The 20993-nt window shown below is 56.1% G+C and overlaps 9 protein-coding genes across 9 annotated transcripts; 5 read left to right on the top strand and 4 right to left on the bottom strand.

Annotated features, from left to right (window-relative positions):
* Positions 1-492: 492 nt before the first annotated feature.
* UMAG_01042 (uncharacterized protein) lies at positions 493-5871 on the top strand (the record flags this gene model as incomplete). Its single annotated transcript, XM_011388711.1, has 1 exon — positions 493-5871. The coding sequence occupies one exon, from the start codon at positions 493-495 to the stop codon at positions 5869-5871; it is 5379 nt and encodes a 1792-aa protein (XP_011387013.1).
* Positions 5872-6132: 261 nt separating this feature from the next.
* Positions 6133-6534, bottom strand: UMAG_01041 (uncharacterized protein; the record flags this gene model as incomplete). The annotated part of the gene is made up of 1 exon (XM_011388710.1): positions 6133-6534. One exon carries the CDS (start codon positions 6532-6534, stop codon positions 6133-6135), a length of 402 nt encoding a protein of 133 aa, XP_011387012.1.
* A 429-nt stretch (positions 6535-6963) lies between these two features.
* On the top strand, positions 6964-8322 carry UMAG_01040 (putative 4-aminobutyrate aminotransferase; the record flags this gene model as incomplete). The annotated part of the gene is made up of 1 exon (XM_011388709.1): positions 6964-8322. The coding sequence occupies one exon, from the start codon at positions 6964-6966 to the stop codon at positions 8320-8322; it is 1359 nt and encodes a 452-aa protein (XP_011387011.1).
* Positions 8323-8559: 237 nt separating this feature from the next.
* On the bottom strand, positions 8560-10362 carry UMAG_11268 (NADPH-adrenodoxin reductase; the record flags this gene model as incomplete). Its single annotated transcript, XM_011389089.1, has 1 exon — positions 8560-10362. The coding sequence occupies one exon, from the start codon at positions 10360-10362 to the stop codon at positions 8560-8562; it is 1803 nt and encodes a 600-aa protein (XP_011387391.1).
* A 601-nt stretch (positions 10363-10963) lies between these two features.
* UMAG_01038 (uncharacterized protein) lies at positions 10964-12814 on the top strand (the record flags this gene model as incomplete). The annotated part of the gene is made up of 1 exon (XM_011388708.1): positions 10964-12814. One exon carries the CDS (start codon positions 10964-10966, stop codon positions 12812-12814), a length of 1851 nt encoding a protein of 616 aa, XP_011387010.1.
* A 433-nt stretch (positions 12815-13247) lies between these two features.
* Positions 13248-13716, bottom strand: UMAG_01037 (uncharacterized protein; the record flags this gene model as incomplete). The annotated part of the gene is made up of 2 exons (XM_011388707.1): positions 13248-13627; positions 13656-13716. 2 exons carry the CDS (start codon positions 13714-13716, stop codon positions 13248-13250), a joined length of 441 nt encoding a protein of 146 aa, XP_011387009.1.
* A 766-nt stretch (positions 13717-14482) lies between these two features.
* Positions 14483-15862, top strand: UMAG_11267 (uncharacterized protein; the record flags this gene model as incomplete). Its single annotated transcript, XM_011389088.1, has 1 exon — positions 14483-15862. One exon carries the CDS (start codon positions 14483-14485, stop codon positions 15860-15862), a length of 1380 nt encoding a protein of 459 aa, XP_011387390.1.
* A 160-nt stretch (positions 15863-16022) lies between these two features.
* On the bottom strand, positions 16023-18164 carry UMAG_11266 (putative lysophospholipase (lpl); the record flags this gene model as incomplete). The annotated part of the gene is made up of 1 exon (XM_011389087.1): positions 16023-18164. One exon carries the CDS (start codon positions 18162-18164, stop codon positions 16023-16025), a length of 2142 nt encoding a protein of 713 aa, XP_011387389.1.
* Positions 18165-19628: 1464 nt separating this feature from the next.
* UMAG_11265 (putative actin-related protein 3) lies at positions 19629-20942 on the top strand (the record flags this gene model as incomplete). The annotated part of the gene is made up of 1 exon (XM_011389086.1): positions 19629-20942. The coding sequence occupies one exon, from the start codon at positions 19629-19631 to the stop codon at positions 20940-20942; it is 1314 nt and encodes a 437-aa protein (XP_011387388.1).
* Between the last annotated feature and the right edge of the window lie 51 nt (positions 20943-20993).

Here is a 20993-nt window from a genome sequence, read left to right as displayed (position 1 = left end):
CCTCGTGCCTGCCTCGCAATTTCACGCGTCGCTCTCCACTGACGACTGCATCGTAACGCAGCTGTCTCTGAGTCTGTCTCCGTCTCTGTTTCGCCCTCTGCTCAACTGCACTCGTCGTCTTCCTCGTCTGTCTCGTGCCCACCAACTTTCACCCTTGCTCGTCCTTTCCTTCATCTCGACTGTCACATCCACTTGGTTGATTCTCATCCTTCGTTCATCATCATCGCCTTCGCACACACACACACACACACACACAAAGTCTATCTTTGCAGTGGGGCAATCGCACCCACCCCCAGCAACACGCCATCCAATCTCGTAAAGGCACGCGTCGTAGCATCGTCAATCAACAGCATACATTGGTAACCTATTACGCGTTCATCTTGTAGTATTCATACACGCGTTGCTAGCCTCACCTCATCGCCGCCTCCCCTTCTCCTCTTCACGTACATCGGCCAGTTGACGCCCGTCGCGCTTGCAACGTGGCTTGTCACCATGACCACACCATCGCAACCGCGCTCGTTTGGCTCCCCGGGCTATCCCCCCGCCTCTTCCTCATCGGACTACTCGCCTACTTCCACCAGCACTCCCTTTGCTACGCCTGCAACTCGTGCCACCAGCATCGCTCCAAGCACCTTATCGCGCTCGGCTCCTGGCAGTCGACGCGCCAAGTTCGCCATGGTCAATCCAGCAGACCAGTCGCCCCTTCAAGCGATCCATGCCAGTCCCACACCTACAGGCTCACGCTCCGCAACACCTGTCAGCATGGAGCATCCCGTTGCCAAAGAGCATGCCCAACCCTCTTCTTCCACTTCCACTTCCACCTCGCTCACCACGTGTCCACCCGCTCGCACAGTCAACCGTGTTTGTCTCACAGCAGCCGCTCCTTCCACCAACACGAGCTTGCCGTTGACCTCGTCTCCAACCAACAAGCTTGCACCGTCCCTTTCTTCTTCGACAGCAAAACTCGGCTGCTCAACTCCCTCTACCAGCGCAGCCGGGTCCGGCTCTTCCGCTCCCGCAACACGCTCCGAAATGTCCAAGGATGCCCAAGACTTTTTCGCCAGAGCGCAGGCAATGGGCCTCCGTCTCACACGCGAAGACTACGAGAGGACAAAGGCTGGCGTGGCCGCCTTTCTCAAAGCTGAACGTCGTCCTTTCTCGGCCACGGCTACGCCTGATGTCGCTTCCACTTCTGCATCTTCTTCCAATCCAACCGAGCGCAAAGCATCTACGAGCACCCAACGCACAGCGACTACCACAACGTCCACAGCCTCCATCGAATCCGCTTCGGATGCTGCAAAGCCAGTTGAACCCCCATCCGGCCCCTCCCAGCCTCGTATCGCCGCTCCTTCGCTCTTGACACGTCCAAGTGCTTCCGCATGGCCGCGCAACACCAGCAGTCCGGCCCTCTCCTTTTTCACCGCCGTCATTGAGCCAGAAGACTCTCCTGGGTCGCCCAAGATCCACCCCAGCCTCGACCAGGTTGGCAACGCCGAAGAGCGACGTCGTCTCAAGCTCAAGAAGCACAAGCTACGTCAGCGACGCCAACGTGAGCGTGCCATTGCCGCTGCCAATGTCGCCTCGACTTGCGCCAAGGATCTTCTCGCGACGCCCAACTCCACCGTCGCTCACTCCTCGCCCGCTTCAGGCTCCAGTTCCGCCTTTCGAACTCCTCCAGCCAGAAATCACGCAAAGAAGAACAGCTGCAGCAGCATCAAATCCGTCACTCGCGTCGGCCTTGGTCTCGACCTCAACGGCAGCGATTCTACTACAAGCCCGGACCCTTCCACTCCCTCCAACCCTCTTTCCAGCGGCTTCTCCGGTCGCAGATCTCGCGTTCGCACTGTCTCGTTCGAGGCTTCGCCCGTCGCGCGCGTCAGTGGCGAGGTACGTGACTGCACCTCGCTCGAGGAACTTAGCCGTCGCGCCTGGGTTAGCCCTCGAGGCACGCTGCGATTGCTCAAATCGCCTGTCGAACAAGATGCTGTCTTCTGCAGCCCCGATGTCGATCCCGACGACTCTGGCATCTGCTTTTCCATCCTCGAGCCGCCCACCTCTGCCGCTGCCCGCCTCAACGGCGGCTTGGCTGCCGACGGTTGGGGCGCGGCTCGTCGAAGGGCTCTCTCAACAAGCTCCAACGGCACCGCTGCTCCTGCTCACTTGGACAGCTCCGACATCAAGATGAGCGGTCTGAGCTTTCTCGACAGGATCATGTCCAAGCAGACCAGCCCAAGGCGCCTCTACAAGGCCGAGAAGCTCAGGCAAAAGCAAGCAGCCCACCAAAAGGTGTTGCAAGAGCAGGTACAAGCCGAAATCGCCGCTCAGCACGTTGTCGATGCCGCCGCCCGCGCACAACACGAGCTCAACGAGGCCGTCAAAGCTGCCGCTGCAGCCGATGCCATCAAGGCAGCCAATCCGGACTACGCTTCCCTCGTGCTAAGCACCCCTAGCGGCGCCAACAGGACACGAAAATCGCCAGATTCCATCGTGCGTGCTACCCCTCTCGAATCCTCCTCCTCTCGCGCTTTGCGCTGGACCACCCTCGGTGCAAGCCCCGGTAACATGCACATGCGCATGACCACGCGCGAGCACTACGACTTTACCATGCACGGCATTTCGCCCAGTCAGCCCGGTTACGATTCTCTCGACACGCTCTGCAACATTCACTCGACCCCTGGTCCCATCACCTTTTCCGCCTGGGACGCCGAGCCCCTGTCGACCTTGCGAAAGACTTCTGACGCCAATCGTTCCAATGTACGAGCCAGCTCGTCCGTCACGCCTGCTGCTCACTTCCTCATGGCAACCGACGAGCATCGTCCCGAGCTGATTGGTGTCAGCCCTTCGGTTGCCAGCTTCTTCCACGCTAGGCAGGTGAGCGCGCAGGCTTCAGCCAACTCTTCACTCATGCGCTCTTCATCGCAGGGGGTGGCGGTCATGTCTCCGCTCTCAGGACGTCTCGTCTCGGGTGTCGCCAGCCGAATTGGCGATCTCGATTTTGACGTTGATGACGATATTGGAATCAACAGCGAAGACACAGCCAGTCTTGGCAAGCCTCCAGCTTTCAACGCCAAGCGCGGTCTTTTGTTCTCTGTTCCCGGTGGTACTGCACTCGACCCGCCTCCCTCGTCGCTTGCTGAGGCCGCCCAGCTGGATGACACTGCTCACAAGGGCTTCATCGTGTCGACTTCATCACCCATGGCTTTCAATTTTTCCCTTCGAGCCGGTATCGACGGTGATCAGATGATCGGCGGTAAGCTGCCGTTCGCCAGCCCCCGTAGTGCCCTCGTCCGCGCCCAATCAGGTTCTGCCATCGACGCTCGCCGCGATCGTCAACCGTCTGGCAACATTCGCGAATTTTTGAGTTCAGCAACTAGCAGCAGCAAGCACAAACGCGGCCTTTCGCGCAAGATCGACACCATCAGTCCCGCCGACGTCTTTGGCTCTAGCTTGCCACGCACCGTATCGGCACCTAATGTCGAGACCAAACAGCCACTGCCCGAACCAAGCAAGGGCGTCAGTCATGCTTTCGACGCACCTCACGCTGAATCCCAAGACGACACCAGCCTCACCACGGCGCGCAATCGCAGCAAGAAGAGAATCAAACTCGCAGAGGAACGCCGCGTACAGAGCGACTCGCCGCCTTCTCCCAGCAAACAGCTCGCAAATGCAGCCAAGACGGTCGCTGATGAGTCGGCTGTGCTCGTGCAGCCATCTTCTGAGCTGCCAACCATTGCTGTCAACATGATGAGCCGAGCTGAAGATGCCGAGCCGGCTGCCGCCCTCTTTGCTACTAAGGGCACCGAGCAGCATGCTGACATTAGTGGCGCTGCGGCCAACAGCGTATCGCAGCCTTCATCGACGAAGAAGAGCAAGAAATCCAAAGCTGCTGGGGACTCTGGCTTGCACTTGGGTGCGATCAAGGACGTCGATGTTCCTTGCCAGGACTTTGAGCGTATGGCCCAAGCCGCTCCGTCTGTCCAGAATGGCGATGAGATCGGCTGGGACCAGCCAGACGGCAGCCGCCTGGTCAAGTTGGTCTCGGAAGAGCTCAGAGCGGCGCTCGATGCGGGCACGTTGCTCGAGGAGCCAGCTGCGCGTTACTATCTGTTGCCGCCCGGATTTGGGCAATCCAAGGCCAAGCCAAGCTCGGTGTCGTACGCTGGCCTCATTGGCCAGGCGATCAAATCGTCATCCGACATGCGTCTTTCGCTGTCGGAAGTATACGACTGGATCAGCTCTACCTATCCATTCTTCGAAAAGGGTGACCGCGGATGGCAGAACTCGATCCGTCACAATCTCAGTCTCAACAAGAGCTTTATCAAGATTGAACGGGAGGCCAACATGCCGGGCAAGGGCGGATGGTGGGCTATCAAGCGGGGCCACGAGGACCGGTTCCAGAATGGCCTATACAACGCCATGCCTCAGAAGTTCGAGGCTGCCAAGGCTCGGCAGCAGCAGCAGCAACAACAACAACAGAGCCAGACGAACAGCAAGGCTGTGAACTCTCTCGATGCCGTCCAGAGTGCGCTCAGCGTGGACGACGCCGATACGACTTTGACCTCGTCGCAGGGCGGCGACAGCGTGGACAACAGCACCAAGAAACGCAACAAGGCCAAGCGCAAGAAGTCGCAGACGGGCGATGCTGCCGACAGCGGCGACGAATCGGACAAGGAAAGCGGTCGACCGCAGTCAACCAAGAAGGTCAAGGTTCTAGGCCCTCGCGCTGCGGCTGACCGCCTTCCGCTCCTGGAGACGCAGCTTCAGAACAGCGATGGGTTGGCAGGCGCTGCTATGGCGATCAACGGACTCGATTCGATCACACCCATTCGTCCTCATGTCGGCTCGTCGGTCTACACGGGCAGCATCGCAGGCAGCAACTACAGCAAGACCATTCCCGGTTTGGTCGACAGCGCCAGCAGCCCTCCTAGCAGTCCATTGATGCTGATGCCGCCGCCATCGATGCAAGCAACCGCCAACCACAGCGCAAGGAAGCGCAAACTGGCTGGTCAAGGCAACGGCCAGCTTGGTTACGGCCCTGCTTTCTCTCCTTCTCTCTACGCCATGCGTGGCTCGGCTCTGGGCGGCGCATTTGCCTTTTCGAACGGCCTGGACGACACTTCGTGTGGTTCGCCTTTGCGCCGACAGATCAAGGGCTCAACTGGCGAACATGCTTCTAACAATTCGTCGGTCACGTCTCCGAAGCGACTGTGGTCCATCAGCTCGCCCGTGTCGTCGATGCGCGGACAGGGACAACAGGGACAGGGTGATAGTGGAGCTCGATCACCTACATCGACTGCACGCGTTGCCGCTGCCTTGGCCCACTCGCCCATCCGAAGCTCACCTCTGCGGAGCAGCGGAGCGGGCATGCTCTCTCCGAATTCGAGTGCAAGCCTGCAGATGCAGCTGGCTATGGGTGGCAATGCGGGCCAGATGAGCTTCAACGGCGCCGGCTTCGGTGCGGGACTTGGCATGGGATCAGGTCTGACGCCGGGGCGTACACCTGGCTCGCTGCGCTTCTCGAGCGGCATGTCTCCTGGCCGACGAGGCTTCCAGAGCCAAGGCCAGATGATGGGTATGAGTCTGGTCGGGGCTGCTCCGCAAAACATGCAGCAGTCGTGGTACCTGGACGACCCGTTTGAGATGCAAGCCAGCCTGCAACAGCACCATCAGCACCAACAGATGATGCCGCAGCATCTTCAGATGCACGCACAGCCTGGTCACGGCAGCGTGGTCCCCCACTATCCTGGATTCAGCGGCGTTGGTGAAGGGCTCACGACTTCGCCACTGCGTCAGGCGTGGAACAGCATCCAGGCTGCCGGTGGCATTCAGGCCTTCACTGGAGGCCATGCCTTTTCGCAAGCTCGACAGTGAGCGCGCAACCTGGCATCCTCCTCCTTTCTTCTTTCCCACTTTCACAACAGCTTCTGATCGATTCCGATGACCGAGCGAGCATTACCAAGTTACATGTATCATATCCATATCTCACAGCGATCGTCTCTTTCCGTCTTGTCCTGTTCCACTCTGATAAGCTTTTCTTGCTTCAACCATAAAGTCAAGACGAGCCAATGCAATTTTTATTCTTCTTGCAAGTTGGTGGTAAATATGCTAACAGATGCAACGTCAGATGAGTAGTCACGAACCTCGACGGATCAAAGGATTTGCTATCTTGGTGTCGAGCGGCGACAGTTGAGCTGACGAGGGTAGCGCGGCTGACGCGGCTAAATTCAAGACTGGTCTAGAACTGATATCTGCAGGACCGCAGGTGGCTGGTTGGCAGCTGGGCTGCTGCCACAGATCCAAGGTCCGAGCACGAAGGGCCACGGGCGGGCACGGGCGGAGTGGAAATTTGTCGAGCCGCGAGTTCGCAAGCTGACAGGCCTTGCCGAATCGCGCCAACCAAACACCAAGTCGTGATTCAGAGTCACGAGTGTGAGTCGTGAGTGTTGCGCCAGGGGCGGCAGAGGTTCTGTAACCCGGCGAGCCCATAGGCCAGCAAGCGACCGGCAGTTGCTCCACGCTTGAACCACACGTCATATGATAGCATGCAGAGAATGCTTGACTCATTCACCACTGGCAACCATGACTGTTGAAACTTGGCAGCTTCTGCATCCACTGATAAGCAGCCCAATCTCTCACACTGTCGCATCCGTCTCACTGCCCATTCACGTTTCTCTGGCGTCGTAGCCACAGTCGCCGTTTCATTCGTAGCTTCGGTCAATCAGACCCAGCGAGTGGCTCTTGATTCGCGCGTCGTCGAAGTGACAGGACATGAACATCAGTCACAATATGCGGATCCTGCTCTCGTCGCAGCCTATAAAGTCTTGGCTGTTCAAGCGATCGACTCAGCTATCCACCTGTTCCTCTTCTTGCTCAGCCTTGCCTTGCACGTCGTCGCATTCCTTCGCTTCGCTGTGCCGCACCATCTCATCAAGCACTGCTCGAACATCTGCATTTCGTCCCACGATGCCAGCAGCCGACTTTGACGCTGCCGCTTTCGGCGAAACGCACATCACGAAAGGGATCGGTCGTCTCTCGAAGCACGTCTTCGAAGACGGCAAGGGTAGCTGGATCACCACGGATAAAGGTGTCAAGCTGCTCGACATGACTTCCGGTATCGGTGTTTGCAACTTGGGACACTGTCACCCCAAAGTCACCGAAGCGGCTGTCAAGCAGTGCGCAAAGATCACGCATGCCCAAGTCAACATTGGCTTTTCAGCACCACAGATCGAGCTGATCAAGAATCTGCTTCCCATCTTGCCGCACGCTTCGCTCGACACAGTGTTTTTCTGGAACTCAGGCGCAGAAGCAGTGGAAGCGGCTGTCAAGCTCGCGCGTGCGGCTACCAAGAAGCAGAACGTGATCGTCATGCAAGGATCGTACCATGGCCGTACCGCTGCTACCGCTGCGCTGACTCGGTCCAAGACCATCTACGGCGAAGGTCACGGACCTTTGATGCCAGGTGTGTTTGCTACATCGTTTCCGTTCTACTCTCATTTTGGACTGCCTGTCGATACGGATGTGGAAGAGCTGGTTCGTCAGTCGCTGCATCAGGTGCGTTTGACACTGCAGCAGCAGACAGCGGCTTCGGACACAGCTGCGATTCTGATCGAGCCCGTGATTGGTGAAGGCGGCTACGTTCCTGCGCCTGCGTCGTTCCTGCACGGATTGAGAGAGATCTGTGACGAAAACGAGCTCTTGCTCATCTGCGACGAGGTACAGTCTGGTTTCGGACGAACAGGCACCATGTTCGCCGTCGAGGATTCAGGCGTTCGTCCTGACGTGCTCATTTTTGCCAAGGGTATCGCCAACGGTTTCCCGCTCTCTGGAATCGCTTCCACCAACCAAATCATGTCTCGTCAAAAGCCAGGCTCCATGGGAGGAACGTATGCCGGAAATGCGGTCTCGTGCGCCGCTGCAACCGCGGTGATCAAAGCTTTCAAAGACGAGCATGTGCTCGATAACGTCGCTCAGCGATCCAAGCAGCTCGTCTCGTTCTTGCGCGCGCTCCAGCACGAATCCAAATACGGCCACCTGATCGAAGATATTCGTGGTCGAGGTCTTATGATTGGCGTTCAATTTGGCAGCCCTGTCACCAAGACTGATAGCCACAACTCTACAGCAGCAAACCCCAGAAAGCCAGAGCAGATCGCTCCCAAGGTCGTAGCAGAGTGTCTGAAGCGCAACATGCTGCTGCTCAGCACCTCGGTATTCGACGTCCTGCGTTTCATTCCAGCACTCAACATTAGCCAAGACGAACTGAGCCATGCGTGCACCATCTTCAAGCAGGCTTTCGAGGCTGCTGCCCAGGAGCTCGGTCACTGAAGCAGAGCATCCACGTACATTCTGTCCAAAACCTCCCACTGCAGACTTACGCTTTTCACAACGTCCAACACGCCAACGTCTTGGAAAATGGATTTATTTTGGTGACATTCACGATTCACTATTTCACCGAGTGAGGCACGTCTGAATCACGAATCACGATTGCGAAGAGACGCGTCAAAGCGTCAGTGAGTGGGTGAGTGTGGGTGTGACGATGTCGTCAAGATAGCGATCCGTGATTCAGTTAATGATGTCGAGCATTTCGCCAACGGTGAGCACTTTTTCCCTGATCTTGCCCAACTTTGCGCCTCTCCTCTTTTCCTCATGGTCGATCTTGTGCCAATCGTCAAAGCCAACGACCGGTCTGGATGATTCGTTCCGCAAAGTGTCCAACAGATCGGCGCCTACCAGCGTTTCGTGCTTGGAGACGCGACTGGGAGCGTGCAGGTCAGAGACGATCATGTCTGCGACGCTATAGGCGTCGATCATCGTGGTTGCAATCACGCCTTGTGCGCCATGCGCGAGCCAGCCGCTGACGTACGCTCCAGGGATAGTGGATTGGTTTGATGGGTCGATGATGCGCCCGCCCAGGTTGGGGACGATCCGACGAGCGTTGTCAAAGGGCAGCTGTACTAATCGTCCTTCCTGGACAACGGCGTTGCAAGACTGCTGCGTCGAGGCGGTGCTGGGCGAGAAGAGTGGCTCGCTCTGATATCCTACTGACGACACCACCATGTCTGTGGCAGTGCTCACCGTTTGGCCTGTCGCCATCCATGTGCTTGCAGGCGAAACTGCATCCGTCGAACCCGATCCCCAAGCAGCTTTCCGCGGATCAGCCGCGTCCAAGTTTCGGCTTGTCGGTTGTCCACTCTGCAAAGAGGTCACGTTGCATTCGATACTCGCCACTTGGTTGCTCCCGTCTTGTTTAGGCGAAAACTTGGCTGGTGAGCGGAACACGTTGAGCGCCCACGTCTTGACGTCCGCTCCGACATCAGCTTTCGTCTTGCTGCCCTTGGCGAGCAAGCTCAGCAGACGTTTCTTTACACGTACTTCCGAAGCGATCTGGTTGGCGCTTGCTGGATCACATGTTGCTTTCGAAGCCAGTTGTTCGAGCTGGTGCAATGCCGAATCGAGCAGCTCTTTCTCCAGCGGTTGCAGCGCAATGCCTTGTAACGATAGCATCTCCCTCACCTCCTTATTTGTAAATGCCAACTGCGCTGGTCCTCGTCTGGCGAACAGATCGACGTGTTGCACTTTGCACCGCGCCAATTCGGCCAGCACGGGTTCGGGTACATCCGTCTCTTCCAATGCTGCCAAACCTGGAGCCTTGTTCGACGTAACCCTCTCTGCTGAATCTAGAAACGGCGTTGAAGAGCGAAGCACTATGCGAGCAACATCGAGAGCCACGTTTCCTGCACCGATGACACTCATATGATGCTTGTTGCTCAAATCCACATGGAATCGCGAATCTGCTAGAAGCACGCGGTCGTGCGATGCAGGATGGCCGTTGTACCAGTTGACGAACTGCAACGCTGTGTATACACCTGCGAGTTCGCCTGGCGCCGAACCGGGTATGTGCAGACTGCGACCCGTCGAGGCACCGTACGAAAAGAGGATGTGCGTGTAGTACCTCGATAGCACTTGTAGGGGTACCTGCACCGCTTCTGGATATGGAATGTTCTGCGACTCGTCGCCCGAGGAATGTACGACGTTGACGTTACCCGCGAACCTGATTCTAGGATCCTGGGCGACCGAAGCAAATTTGTGCTCGACATTCTTGACGTCGGGATGGTCTGGTGCAACTCCATAGCGGACCAAGCCGTGCGGAACGGGGAGGCGGTCAAAGATGTCAATGTGAACAGATTGTGATGCCAATACATCGCCCGAGGAGTACGGGATCCGCGAGAGGATTCGCGAGGCCGCATAGAACCCAGATGGACCTGCTCCGATGATCGCTATGCGTGCTTTGCGTGGTAGACTGGTGCAAGATGCACTGGCGGCCGCCGATTCAGCAGCTGCTCTTGCGAGCCGTGTCCTGCGCATGATCGAGCTCCAAGAACGGTAGCTCTAAGCTGCCAACTTGACGTACCGCTGCTCCGAGAAACGATGCGAGCACAGTGAGCTCCGTCGAGGAGCTGAGGTTTGCCAGAGTGACTCGAATCACCAATCGTCAATATCCAACATCAAGAATCAGAGGTAGAGGTTGTGGATAGTGGGTCACGTGATGGGACAAAGTGCTGTACGGTTAAATCCTCGACTGCTTAGTCATGATGCATGCATGGGGCAAGGGGGTCCGAACGACGTCTCGGCCGGTTGGCCGTATTGCCGGATGTTGGCGTACATCGTAAATCCGTGATGAACTTGGTGCTTAGGTGGTCTGTGTTGCACCGCATTTTCGCCGCGAAAAGTCATTGAGTGACGTCGTTGACTGGCTGCTGTTGTTTGTGCTGCTTATGTGCCTGACTCAGTGGAGGCACTATACACGCTTTCGTGCCGAAAGCATTCACGATTCACGGTTCACGATTCGTGTTTCACTCACGACTATTCAATAGCCGCTCGTCGTACTGAGCCAAGCTGGACATCTGTGCGCTTGTATAAAACAAAGACGAGCACCAGCTCAACGACTCTCCATTGTGGACAAGCGATGGGATTCAACAAGAAACTCGTTCTCGCTGGTCTAGCTGTCGGTGTCACGGCATACATGCTGTACAAGGCTTCCAAGAAAAACCAACAGCAAACCACTGCGTATCAACATCAAGTCGCCGCAGCTCCCATGTCTTCTTCATCGGGATCCAATTCGCATGCCTCTTCATGGGGTGGCGTAGCTGTGGGTGGAGCAGCCGTCGCTGCAGCCGGTGCAGCCTACGCAGCGCACCATCATCAACAGCAACAGAACAAGCCTCCGGTCGCCAACCTCAACGCTGCGCACGTGGCCACCAACAACCCGAATCTGGGATGGGAGTCGTTACGCGATTGGAAGCACATCGCGAATCTGCTCGCCACTTGCGTTATGGATCAATATCTGTACCCCTTCTACACGTTTGCCGATGTAGCACGAATTGCTCAGCACATCGCCAGCTCTGGTGCTCTGCAACAGTGTGCCGACAGCTGGCAGTTGCCACCATACTTGGCGCAAGACTTGGTCAAGCTCGCGCTGTTCGATGTCATGTTCCTGCTCGATGACAGCGCGTCGATGCATAGCGAGGGCACGCGCCGAAGAGATGCACTGGCGGGCATTCTGAAACGCGCAACCGACGCAGCTGCCCGATTCGATCCCGACGGAATGGAGGTCGCTTGGATGAACAGCTCGTCGCAACAGCGAATTCACAACGTCGCCGAAGCAGAACAGTTGACTTCGCGATGCGCCTACAACGGAAGAGCTACTCCTATGGGCTCATCACTCGAAACCAAGATCCTCCAACCTTTGGTGCTGACTCCCGCTAAGAAGGGCAGAATGCTCAAGCCAGCACTTGTGCTCGTCATCACAGATGGAAGACCGACTGGATCGAGCGAGAAGGGCGACAAGATGGTCAAAGTTCTGCAACATACCAAGCGCACACTAGCATCGACACGATACGGTGAGGATGCAGTGTCGTTCCAGATCGCTGCGGTCGGAAACGATCGCGAGGCGCAGGAATGGCTCGATACCATCGACAACGACCCCGTTGTAGGTGACTTGGTCGACGTCTGTTCGGACATTGCTATCGAATCCAAGCAGGTGAAACAAAGTACCGGAATCGAGCTCACCCAGGAGCTGTACTGCCTCAAACTTCTACTCGGGCCCATCGACACGTCATACGATGCCAGCGATGAAAACGAAAATGATAGCAGCCGGAGTCGCACCGCCATGAAAAGGAGGCAGAAGAAGGAGTTGGAGAAGCGCGAAAAGGAGAACAGGTTCCGAGCGCAGATGCAGACGTTCAGGAGCGAGTGGGATGCAGCTCTACAAGGCGCGGCTCCGGTGCCGAGTGCGGGTGGCGCGTTTCCTCCGCAGGGGGTGGATGCTGGCTTGAGTGGATACTCTCATCAGCCCTCGTACCCTGGCCCCGGCGCAGCGCCGTATCAGGGTCAGCACCAACAGCAGCAGCCGTATCCACCGCAGTCGTCGTACGGACCACCGCCTGGAGCAGGCTACTCAGCTCCCGCGCACGGCTACGCTCCTCCGAACGCCCCGTCGGGGTATCAACCATACGGCGCTTCACAACCAGGCGCGCCGGGACCACCACCCTACCCACCCGCGTACTCGTCTCAACCAGCGTACGGTCAACGCGATCCTGCGCAAGCTTTGGCTGATAATGCGCCGAGCTATCCTGGCAGCGGCGGCGCTGGTGCTGGCACTGCAGGTTTTATGCCTGGCACTGGTGGGTTTGCCATGCCCAACCCCAGCGTTGGCGCGCCAGGCTACTCGGGTCAAGCCGATCCGCAGTCGCACGCACCGCCGTTCGGCTTTCCACAGGCTCGTCCGCCCGAATACTACAATGTCACGCTCTGCTAAGCTGCGAATCTGTGTGGCTCCTTCATCGTCATGCCGAGAGCCTGTACTTGGTTAATAGGATCCTTAAGGAATTGGAATTGCCATGTTTTCGTTTGGGCCGCTATCAATTGGATAATCGTGATTGTTTGCGCGGTGGGATCGAGTTGTGAATGGCGGGTATCGTGTCTACATGGGTGTATTGTACATGGTGGTGGGTGTGAGGTCGACATGGTTATAAACAAGCGGTGGCTTGCGCGGTCACGTCTGGCTGAGTTTGGCCTTGACCTCGTCGAGCTGGCGGAGAAGCTTGGTGCGGGTTTCGTCCCAGTGGTCATCGAAGGCATCGATGTTTTCGTCGACGCTGTCCTCCTGGTCGTTTAGCAAGTCTTCCTGCTCTGGGAGCGTTTTCCCGGGTAGAAAATACACCGAAGACCCACTGTTGGCATCTCGCATTCTACGCGTGGCTGTGTGCGACATTGGGATGTGCGCTGCTATGGTGGCCTCTTGTTGATGTTGCATGATGCGGCGTATAGAGGAAACTGGCCATACGTCGTTTCATGGCTCTGATGGTTTTTCTTTGTGCATCGCCCGAGCCAATTTGTTCGGCTAGTTGTCTAGCTTGCCATACGAGTGCTCGTCTTTGTTGGGTAGCATCCATTGCGCGTTCGGGCAGCTTGGGTTTATCGGCAAGACGAGCTTCGATCTGCGCTCTGCGTTGGGCGGCGCTCGAAGCACGGTCGCTTTCGGCATCGCGCTTGAATTGTGAGAGCGTCGATGTGAGTAGACCAAACAGCCCCTGTCCACGCTTCTTGGCGTCCACATCCGAGTGCACCGCTGCGAGTGCACGTGGTTTTTTCCGCACAGCTTCGCATTGAGCATTGTTCGTCGATGTGTGCGTAGCTTCGTCGGGAACTGGCGAACATGTCGTGTTGCGTTTCACGCCACGTAGTGCAAAAGACGGACTACGAGACTGAGCTGGACTGGAGTTGGGTCGTGATTGCGGCGTTGGAGAACGTTGCGTGCGGTGTACTCCAACATCGAAACTCGTGATTGTCAAAGTCAGCAAAGCTGCCAAGTCACGGTGGAGCAAGCCACCTTATCCGATCGTGAATATCGGGGTGAGACACTTTGGCATCTGCCGATCTCACGTCCTGCACACTCACGCCGCTGTGACGACGTCAAGGAAATTTATGGAAAGAAGAAACTTGCAAGACACATGACGCTTGCTCGCTCATCGCTCATCGCTCATCGCTCGTCTTCTGAGTCGTGAGTAACTAAACCCAGACTGGCACAAAGCCGAGATGAACGCTGCAACGTGAACGATTGATTGCCATTCACGATTCACGTTTCGCGATTCGTGATTCACGATTTGATGAAATATTCACGCTTCACGCTTCACGATTATTTTCTTTGTTTCTTTCTTGGCTGAGAAGGACCGAGTGGTGGGTGAGGGATGGTGGAGCGTGTTGATCTTGGGGTTGGCACTTTCGCTTTCACGCTGCGATGCTGCTGAACTTGGTTGGCTTTCTTGATTTGCTGAACCGCCCGCGAATCGTGATTGGCGCTGTCGTCCGGTTGCCACTTTACCACCATCTACATCTGGTCTGCTTGCATCCGCGCCTTTCCGTTCGGCGATTCATCCATCCATCCGTGCACCCATCGAGACCGCTGCGTCGTACTTGGATCGACATGGTGCTTGACTACATCCCTCCGTCTCGGGTCAAGAACCTGCACCTGTACAAATACAGCGGAACTGACAAGTCGCTCGTCTCGAAATACGTCCTGGGTCCGTACTGGAACTGGCTAGTGACGCTGTTCCCAACATCTGTGGCGCCCAACACGATCACGCTCTCTGGTCTGCTGCTGGTGCTGGTCAACTTTGCTACGCTCGCCTACGTCGATCCTGGGCTGGAATGCGCGACACAGCTCAAGCTCGATCCCACTGCACATGCTCTCGCGTTGAACTCGGCCTTCCCCTCGGATGCTCAGCTGCTGGCAGTGAAACCGCTATTTCCGAACTTTGGCATCCCGGGCGCGGTGGCCAAGATCGACTTTGCGCCCAGAGCGGATTCGGCTTCGAGGTGTCTGCCTGCTTGGGTGTTTTACACCTGGGCACTCTGTCTGTTTGCCTATCAGAGCTTGGATGCGATCGACGGCAAGCAGGCGAGGCGTACAGGCATGGCGGGTCCGTTAGGTGAGATGTTTGACCACGGATGCGACGCGATCAACACCACACTCGAATGTGTGCTGTGCTGCGCCGCGCTCAATTTGGGTCGTTCCGTCTGGGCTCCCACTTCGCTCGTCGCGACGCTGGCCAACTTTTACCTGACCACATGGGAAGAGTTCCACACGGGCACGCTGTTTCTCTCGGCATTCAGCGGTCCAGTCGAAGGCATCCTGATGATCGTATTGGTCTATGCCTTGACCGGCTTCGTCGGCGGTCCGCTGTTCTGGGATCGTGGCATCCTCAACGTGACCGGTCTGGCCAATCTCGACGTGGTCAAGGAGAATTTCGGTAAATTCAACCTTCCGCTCAACGATGCCTTTCTCGCATTTGCGCTCGTCGGGTTGCTGTTCAACATTGCAGGCTCCTACTCAAACGTCGTAGCTGCGCGCAGGTCGCGCAATCAATCCACGCTGACACCGCTGTTGGGACTGGCACCGTTGGTGGTGCAGATCAGCGCCAATGTCATGTGGACCAAAGCGAACCGCAACTTTATCCTCGCCGACGCTCGTGCTCTTCTTCCATTTATGGCCTACTGGGGTCTCACGTTTGCCTACAACGTCGGCCTGCTCATCGTCGCTCACGTCACAAAGGCTCCGTTCCCTTACTGGAACATCGCCATCCTCTGGTCGCTCGTCTTGGCCATCGATGCAAATCTGCCCACTAGCTACCTACAGACCAATCCGGCTACCCAACTCAACGTCATCTGGGCAAGCTTGGCTTTCGCAGCTGCACTTTATCTGCATTTCTGCTATCACGTCATCACCACCATCACCCACGAGTTGGGCATGGCCTGCTTCGTCGTCAAGCCACCCACAAAGCTGAACCCGCCCAAGATCGAGTAGAGACCGCCGTGTCCTTGTGCCAATGGCTTGCATCTTGTTTGGTGCATTTCGTAATTCGCTAGAACAGCCTCAGAGACGCGTGTGTGCACAAGATTCGGGTGTGATATGTGTCAAGACGAATGCCTCTGCATTGCAAATCTATGCTTGATCGCACTGGGGTTTACAGTAAGTACGAACCGAGTGCGATGAGAGCCGAGAGAGCCAAGGCGAGGAGACTAGCACGAGTGGTGTGGGCGGTGTTGTTTTCGGCTGAGTCAGAGTCGTCGCTGGCGTCGGATGCCTGGCTGTTGGAACCATTACCGCCGGTATAGGCGGGTGCGCGCTGGAGGGATCCGTTACTGCTTACAAACTCAGGCACGCCTATGGCAGGACTGTAGCTGTACGTGGGCTGCGTGGTATTTGTGACGCCATCCCAGCACCATTTTTGCAAACACGTCGTACAAACGTCTGGCGTCGGTGTACGGCTCCTCTCGAATCCCCTCTGCAGCAAAGCACAGCCCAAACAGGTCGACCACGAATCATCCGCTCCACCAAGCGTAGCCACTTGGACCGAGTTGTCAATCACGCCCTGCGCTTGACGCTTCGAGTAGTCGAGTTTGTACGTCGACGTATTCGCCAGTGCCGAGTAGGGATACGAAGGCATGTAGATCACAATCGGCGTCTTGGTCTCGTTGTAGCTCGTCGCGGAATTCGTTACGTTAGCCGACGCGTCGCAGCCGTAGAAGACAGGTCGCGTATTGAGACCGCGGTTGATGATCGTGTTTGTATCGGGTATGCGCGGGAATGCGTAGTTGCGATACTTTGGGTACAGCGCTCGCAACGAGGTTTGATATAGCGCAGATGCGTTGGGCCAGTTGGTGATGTCGGCCGAACTGTCGATCGCGATCACAGCATCCAAGCCTCGCGCTGGCTCTACCAACGGCCACAATGGAACGTTTTCATTGTCCAAGCCTCCATCTACCAATGTGATGTTGCGAAAGTCTGCCACTTGCACATTGCCATTGCCCCGATAACCGTAGAAGGGATTGGGCACAAGCGAGACGTCGTTCTTTTCCTGAGATACCGCCTGTGCGATCTCCTTGAGAGCGCTGACGATGATGTTGTCGCTCGAACTGCTGACGAGCGTCAGGTAGAGACCCGAGAATAGCGTTGCCGATGTTCCGGTCACCCAGGCGACCGTCTGGTAGCCTCCAACACACGCCCCATCCGGCAAGACGCTCGATCCGTTGTTCAGACTGGAACCCAGAATCTCGATCGGGATAAACGCCGAGACGTTGGGGTTCCAAGATCCGAACTCGTACGGGTTAAACTCCCAGATGGTGGTGTTGCGCGGGATGATGAGCTCATCCGGTTCTCGTTCATCTGCAATGATGATGGGGAACGGCATGGAAGCGTCGGTGAACGAAGACGTGTTCTTGACATCGCTCCATTCAACACTGTACTTATTGCCATACGTTGAGCCATTGAGGATCTTGTCGGCGATCGAAAGGCCAAAGTAGTCGGTCAGACTGGTCTGGTATCCTTCAGTACGCTTGCCTGCGACGGCTGCGAGGATGGAAGCGTAGAACGAGACCTTGCCGTCCTTGGGAACAACCAGGTTGGACTCCAAGTTCCAAATCGAGTCCTTGAGCGACTGAGTCGTCGCCCAGTTGTTCATGCTCAGCGACGCGGTGGCCCAACTTCCACCGGATAAACCAGCAACGTACTCGGCAAGTTGCAACAATCCACCCGTGCCACGACTGTTGGCCGTCTCGTTCCTGCCATCGAAGCCCTGCAGCGTACCTGCGCCGACAAGCATAGCGCGCAACCCACCACCGCTCAACGCGAAACCCAACCTGGGCAGACGATCCGTGTCGCTGGTGTAGTTGGACGCACCACCGGGAAGCACCGAATCGAGTTTTGCTTGGGACAACCACTTCTGCCAGCCCGAACGCGTGTTCTGCCTCCTACGCGAGATGTAATCCGCTTCGCCGTTGGAAAGCTGCTTTGTGTTGGCGTCGCGGATAAACCCGGGTGCCTGCTGCGAGGTACGCTGAGGACACGCCATGTTAGCCGGAGCGAACGAGCCCGAGGGAGAAGCACGTTTGTGCAAAAGCGCACCACCATGTTGCTTTTCGTACTCGTAGGCGGTTCGAATCTCGAGGATCTTTTCGGCAAAGGCGAGCTTTTCGGCGCGAGAAAGCTTGCTGATGCGTGTAATCTCGTCAGTTGTGAGCTGCGATGGGATGGCTGGCGTCGCTTGAACGGCGGAAGACGCTGTCAGCACCAAGCCGAGCAGCGTAGTGATGATTGACAACTTCATCTTGTCACCAAAAACAACTTGTTAGGTGAAAGCACTTCGGCCAAGACGTGCACGATGCAAGCAGATATATATGTACTGTGCAACTCGTAACTCTCAGCTGGACATGTGAGCAAAATGACGAATCGTGAATAACGTTATCGTGAATGCAGCACGGATTTCTAGAGGCGTAAGCAATTTGGCATGCGGGGACTAAAAAAAACAAAACAAAACAAAACAAGCCAGCATCCATGGATCCACTCCACGCTCACGGATCGGCAAATATCAGTCGCTAATGCAGCCGGAGACTTTCTTCCGAAACACAGCCGCAAACCGTCTGACATTTAAGCCTCCATACTCGTGACTGTGCACCGCCTTCGGTTTCGACACTTCACGCCGGACCTCTTCCCAGACCTTGCTGGCCTTCAACTCTACCGTAACAAGGTGATTTGGTACCCGACCCGCTGCCAACTTTTCTACATTGGCGGAGCACCCTCTGGCTAGTCACGAGTTGCATGATGTGGTGTTGAGTCTGCTCATGGTACAGTAGTTTTCGCAGTAACCCTAACCTTCATAATTCCTCGAGGAGCCCGGTTCTCGAGGATTTTTATATAAATTTCATACACCCATTCTTCTATGGCCTCATGAGCAAACTTTTTGGTTGCATCGGACCAAGCAGTGCTGATGTGTGACAAGAACCCCGTGGATCCTAGTCGTGAGTGTGGCTACGATCGTGAATCGTGAACTGTAACTCAGCTTTTGTTCTGCTGATGGAGGCCACAAGCCGGCGTAATCGGGAATTCATGGAACTCATAAGCATAGCTTGACATGCACATTTCAGGTTTCAAAACAGAAGGTTATGACGACGATTCAGAATCGTGAGTCACGAGTCTGTCATCCGGGTGGTATCACGATTCACGATTCACGATTCACGATTCACGATTCACGATTCACGATTCGTAATTCACACGATTACGGGACGTTGTTGTTAGACCGGAAATGTTCGTGTCTAAATGAAAATAGGATTTGCTTCACGATTCACGATTCGGAACCGAAACCACATGGCTCGCTCGATCTGGACGTTTGGCTTAACTTATTCGCCATTTCAAGACCAGCGCACGGGCGTCCAAGCGTGCAACGAACCGCACAGCCTGGCAAAGCACACGCCAGCCTTGCCCTTCCAAAGCCAACTCCACACATGCGCAATACAAGTAAGTGACTCTTGACTCTCCACCATCCTGCTTCGTATCCCAACACCCGCGCTATCAAGTTCTCCAAATTTTCTTCCACAGCAAGCGCGCTCGACACCGACTCTTTTTGCCTTCAAAAAGGTTCGCTGCTGTGGACCAACAAGGCTACCTTCCTACCTAGCTTTTCGAGTAGTAGCAGATCCATTTGGCCGCAGCTTTAACCCTCCATCCATCCATTCACTCATACCTTGTTGAAACGACGCTCTCAGCACGCCTTGATCAAAACCCATTGCCCGTCATGTCGCGCTCCAACGTCATTGTTCTTGACAATGGTACCGGTTACACCAAGATGGGTTTCGCCGGCAACTCGGATCCATCGTTCGTGTTTCCCACCGCCATCGCAACGCGAACCACAGCAGCTGGCTCATCTGGCGGAGGTGGCTCGCGTCCTTCGGTACCATCCAAACCGGGCGGACTTTCTTCGTCCTCCTCTCTCGCCTCGAAACGTGGAATCGAAGATCTCGACTTTTTCATCGGCGACGAAGCCTACGCCAACGCAAAAACCTACCAGGTCGACCAACCCATCCGTCACGGTCTTATCGAGAACTGGGATCACATGGAACGCTTCTGGGAACAATGCATCTTCAAGTATCTGCGTGCCGAACCCGAAGATCACTACTTTATGCTCACCGAACCTCCGCTCAATCCTCCAGAGAATCGAGAGAACACGGCCGAGATCATGTTTGAATCGTTCAACATCAAGGGTCTCTACATTGCCGTACAGGCCGTATTGGCGTTGGCAGCGTCGTGGACGAGCAACAAGGTGACCGATCGAACACTGACAGGTACCGTCATCGACTCAGGCGACGGTGTAACGCACGTGATCCCTGTCGCCGAAGGCTACGTCATCGGTTCCGCCATCAAACACATCCCCATCGCCGGGCGAGACATCACCTACTTTGTGCAGCAGCTGCTGCGCGAACGTGGCGAAGCGGCCAACATCCCCCCCGAGGACTCGAGAAGGGTGGCCGAAAAGATCAAGGAAGACTACTCGTACGTGTGCCAGGACATTGTGCGCGAATTCCGCCGTTACGACGAAGACCCGTACAAGTACTTTGAACGCTTCCAGGGCGAGCACACGGTGACAGGCAGAAAGTACTCGGTCGATGTGGGCTACGAGAGGTTTTTGGCACCTGAGATCTTTTTCAATCCAGAAATCGCATCTTCGGATTTCCTCACGCCGTTGCCCGAAGTGGTCGACGGCGTGATCCAGCAGTCGCCCATCGACGTGCGTAGAGGTCTGTACAAGAACATTGTGCTCTCAGGTGGCAGCACCATGTTCCAACACTTTGGCCAAAGGCTCAAGAAGGATCTGCGCGCTATTGTCGATCAGCGTCTCGCGGCTAGCGAAAACGCAAGCGGCAGCCTGATGCGCTCCAGCGGTCTCGAGGTCAACGTCATCAGTCACAAGATGCAGCGCTACGCAGTATGGTATGGCGGCTCACTCTTGGGTAGCCTCCCAGACTTTTACAGTTATTGCTACAACAAGCAGGATTACGAGGAGCACGGCCCGTCGATTGTTAGAAAGTTTAGTGTCTTTGGCAGTGTCTAGCAGAGCGATGCGCAACGATGAGCACGAAGTGACATTGCAATACGATCAGTT

The sequence above is a fragment of the Mycosarcoma maydis genome, chromosome 2 (assembly GCF_000328475.2).
Source record: "Mycosarcoma maydis chromosome 2, whole genome shotgun sequence".
In the NCBI taxonomy this organism is placed as follows: domain Eukaryota; kingdom Fungi; phylum Basidiomycota; class Ustilaginomycetes; order Ustilaginales; genus Mycosarcoma; species Mycosarcoma maydis.
Note: the sequence above shows the minus strand (reverse complement) of the source record. Positions and strands in the feature narration are given on the sequence as shown.